We start from the raw sequence: 3426 nt of genomic DNA on the forward strand, positions 1-3426 counted from the left end.
GAATTGGAAGAGTTCAAAAGTGTCTTCAGGGGTGAATGAGTTAAAACATGTCTGAATTCATTACTCTTTTTCCTTATATTGATTCATAAAAAAAGTTTTGTTCTTAGTTGACAAAGAAAATAAAGAAACAAAGAAAACAATGCAAAATGGACATTGACAGAAAATACCCTTTTATTTTGTTAATGATAATAAGTGTTCAGCTAGTTACAGAAATTCTTGATATGCTGTTACTGAAATAAGCTATTGCAGAAATGCAAGCATAAGCAATTTTAGGCATAGGGTCACTTCTGTCATAATAAATACACGTAAATTATAAAGATAACGAACTATTTTAAAAACCTCATTAAACCTGTATAGTTACATTAATGTTTTTAGTACAGTGAAACTGGTACATAGAGGTTTCCCAACCAGTGAGGGTTGGTTGTCGAGTTTATCCAACTTGAGTTATTTCAAACTGTATACGAGGTTTACTGAGTGTCTTTTACAATTTGAAAATTAATGAACTCAATTTAGAAAAACATGACGATCAACCATCAAGAGTATGGGGACCTTTTTCTCCTACAATGCTCATTTATATTATATCTAGAAAACCATATGTTTCTATTTGGAATACATTATTCTTGTTTTCCAGTCAGGGAATTCAATTGCCATGAACTACGACATCACAATGAAAGATGATTTCGAAAAGCATTCTTATTTCATAATCAGAAGATTGACCAGTTAAATAACATCCAGGGTGTTATCCACTAGTGTGTAACCAAAATTGCTCAGCAACTCCTAGCAGGTTTATCCAAGGAGTCCGAAAGTGTGAAAACCTATAGTGGCTATAGGAGATAAAAAAAAATCCCGTACCGACAGTAAGATAATATATTTCACAGATTCAATTTACAATGGAAAATATACATTGAGACCTAGGCCATGTATTTGTATGAAAAAAGTACAGATGCACATGTGTTTGACCTGACTAGCCCCTCACACTTAAAAAGTTATAATAAATATCAACATATGACTGTTTTCTGACACCCCCATCATAACCAGTTCTTTGACTTCCATATGGCATTTCTGCAATGCTTCCTCCTGGACAGTAATGCATTTAAAAGTAGACGAACCAGTGGTTTCACATCAAAGAAAAGCCACCAAGTTATAAGTCGAGTTTACAAAGATTTCTGGATTCTACAGGGTTTAGTTCACACATGTTTAAATGCAGATGACTATTTAACATATAATATCATTTCTATTTAGTTTCCATGATAACTATTCATTCATTTAGCTCATCATGCAGGTTCATATCTTATATAAGTTAATATCTCTATTACAAAATAAAACAATGTTATGATGTCTCCTGTGTGATGAGCATATTGCTGCAGAAAAATGCACAAAGGTAGATTGAGAAGTCCTCGTACACCGCTGCTATGTTGCCCATGATTTTGTTGTAGGTGATAATCAACTCAGGTTTTAAACCACACAACATCAAGGCACTAGACAATGCTGTCCCTTTGTGGGCGATATCCTGGAAACATAAAAACAATAGCAATGTTAAGTGCCTTCAAGGAGACACCTAAAAGTGTAAACCTTGGACATTAAAATACAATTACAATCTTCATGTTGACATGCATATATTATAAGCTGAAATTGGACAATCATTGCTCTGGAATTTTATAACATTGAAAATTAAAGGAAATTTTGAATTCACACTTTATTGGGGCTGGTGAAATTTTCATTATTAACTTTGGAAATTGGGAGAACTTTTCAAAAATCAACCTATGGGCTAGTATTCTAGATATGGAATTGTACACCCCTGCCTGTGTATGTCATGTCTACACCACTAGACTTGTCTTCACTTTACTTAACGGCATGGCAGAAACAGTACCAGGTATGAAACTTCAAATGTGTTCAGTATACTGAACTTTTACGAAGGACTTTACCTTAACAAACGTGATCCTGTAGTAATACACTGCTCCTTGCAATACTGTAAATGGAAGGACAATAGTCTGAAATAGAAGGTAAACAGGGTTTTAATTCAAACATTGATCCAGAAAGGTAATTAACTATATCCCCGGGGAGTTGTATCCTCTTTTCAATCGGGCATCCCAGCAGTTTTTTAAAATCATCTTTAACATGTTATGTTATGGAGGGTTGCTATATTTTTCAAAGATAAAAAATATAAACTGTCTCCAATTTCTTCAAGAAATGGAAGTGTTTCAAATTTTTAAATGTATTTAATAGCAGAGCACAATTTAAGAGTCATAAAGGTAAGGGTTGTATTCAAAGAAGAAATGATGCATGACTTCAATTTTTACTTTTTCTGTGTTTTTTTTTTTTATATAAATAATTATATGCTTTAAGGTTGTTACAATAGCCCTTTTTCATAAGACTTAGTACAGCAAGTGTATATACATGTACATATTTTCATTTTTACTTATTTTGCAATTGTGCTTCAAGCAACCTGAGTAGATATGATCAAATCTGAACAATACTATACACAAACTATACTATATTATATAGGAATGACGTATTTAAATTTATTATTGACCCTGATCCTCGCAAATTAATATGAAATTATACATGTTTTAAAACTGATGTCATGAAATACATTAATGCTAATTTTAGTTAACACCTAAACACCTAAATAATTTTACCTGAAAATAAAGGAGACCTATCCCCAATTGTAGTACAACCCTTGACAGAACTGCAACGAAGACGCAGCCGGCCAGCCTAAGAAGGTTAAGCTGTTGCTGAGGTGATCGCTGTGAAGAAGACTTGGGTTTGGAGCCCCCTTTAGATGATGGCCCTTTACTGGATTCTTTGTCTGTTGGTTGTGCTGCTTGTTGAATCTTTACTGTGTTCCTTGTAGCTCTGTGACGTACACCGTCTGTATCGGACTGTGGAGAATGAAGCCTGTCTGAAGCTTGCATAAACGATGTGGAAGTATTTTCTTCTGTTCCAACTTTTACCGTGTTGCCAAGGATGCAAGTTTCTAGGTCTGATTGTCCGGTTTTATTACTAGGTACATCTGATGAATTGGCATCTTCATTTCTCTTGTGTTTAGTGACTGTAACATCATTGTTTGTATTTATTTCCTGCACTGGTTCCGATACTTTCAAATTATTAGCAACATTGGTTGTTGTTGATGTCACTTCATTGTCTGAAAACAAAATTGAAAAGAAAATTTGATATTTACAAGTGAAAATTGATGATGCATAATCGCATTCTTCAACCTAGCCCCTGTTCATACTATATATGAATTTTAACCAATGCAATAATAGCACAGATTTCGATTACATGGACATCAAATTATTTCAGTATCTGTTCTTTTCAGTGGTTCTATTGAAGATTTTCACATTTATCTGGGACACTTTGGCACTTATCAACATATAAAGGAGAACTTTTTGCCTCAACTCTGTATATAATGGGACATTCTACCTT

The 3426-nt window shown here is 33.7% G+C and overlaps 1 protein-coding gene across 1 annotated transcript; it reads right to left on the reverse strand.

The window, feature by feature from the left end:
- Positions 1-142: 142 nt before the first annotated feature.
- Positions 143-3188, reverse strand: LOC110444523. Its single transcript, XM_021488893.1, has 3 exons — positions 2640-3188; positions 1926-1991; positions 143-1510 (listed from the first exon to the last, which is right to left on the reverse strand). The coding sequence occupies exons 1-3, from the start codon at positions 2913-2915 to the stop codon at positions 1331-1333; spliced, it is 522 nt and encodes a 173-aa protein (XP_021344568.1). The 5' UTR covers positions 2916-3188; the 3' UTR covers positions 143-1330.
- Positions 3189-3426: the final 238 nt, after the last annotated feature.

The sequence above is a fragment of the Mizuhopecten yessoensis genome, unplaced genomic scaffold (assembly GCF_002113885.1).
Source record: "Mizuhopecten yessoensis strain PY_sf001 unplaced genomic scaffold, ASM211388v2 hete_36137786, whole genome shotgun sequence".
NCBI lineage: Eukaryota > Metazoa > Mollusca > Bivalvia > Pectinida > Pectinidae > Mizuhopecten > Mizuhopecten yessoensis.

Excerpts from the sequence above, each read along its gene's own strand:
- LOC110444523 (XM_021488893.1), bottom strand. The coding sequence starts at position 2,915 with ATGCAAGCTTCAGACAGGCTTCATTCTCCACAGTCCGATACAGACGGT. Across the intron at positions 1,992-2,639 it reads TAGGTCTCCTTTATTTTCAG|ACTATTGTCCTTCCATTTAC; the intron begins GTAAAATTATTT and ends CTTCTATTTCAG. Across the intron at positions 1,511-1,925 it reads ACAGGATCACGTTTGTTAAG|GATATCGCCCACAAAGGGAC; the intron begins GTAAAGTCCTTC and ends TTATGTTTCCAG.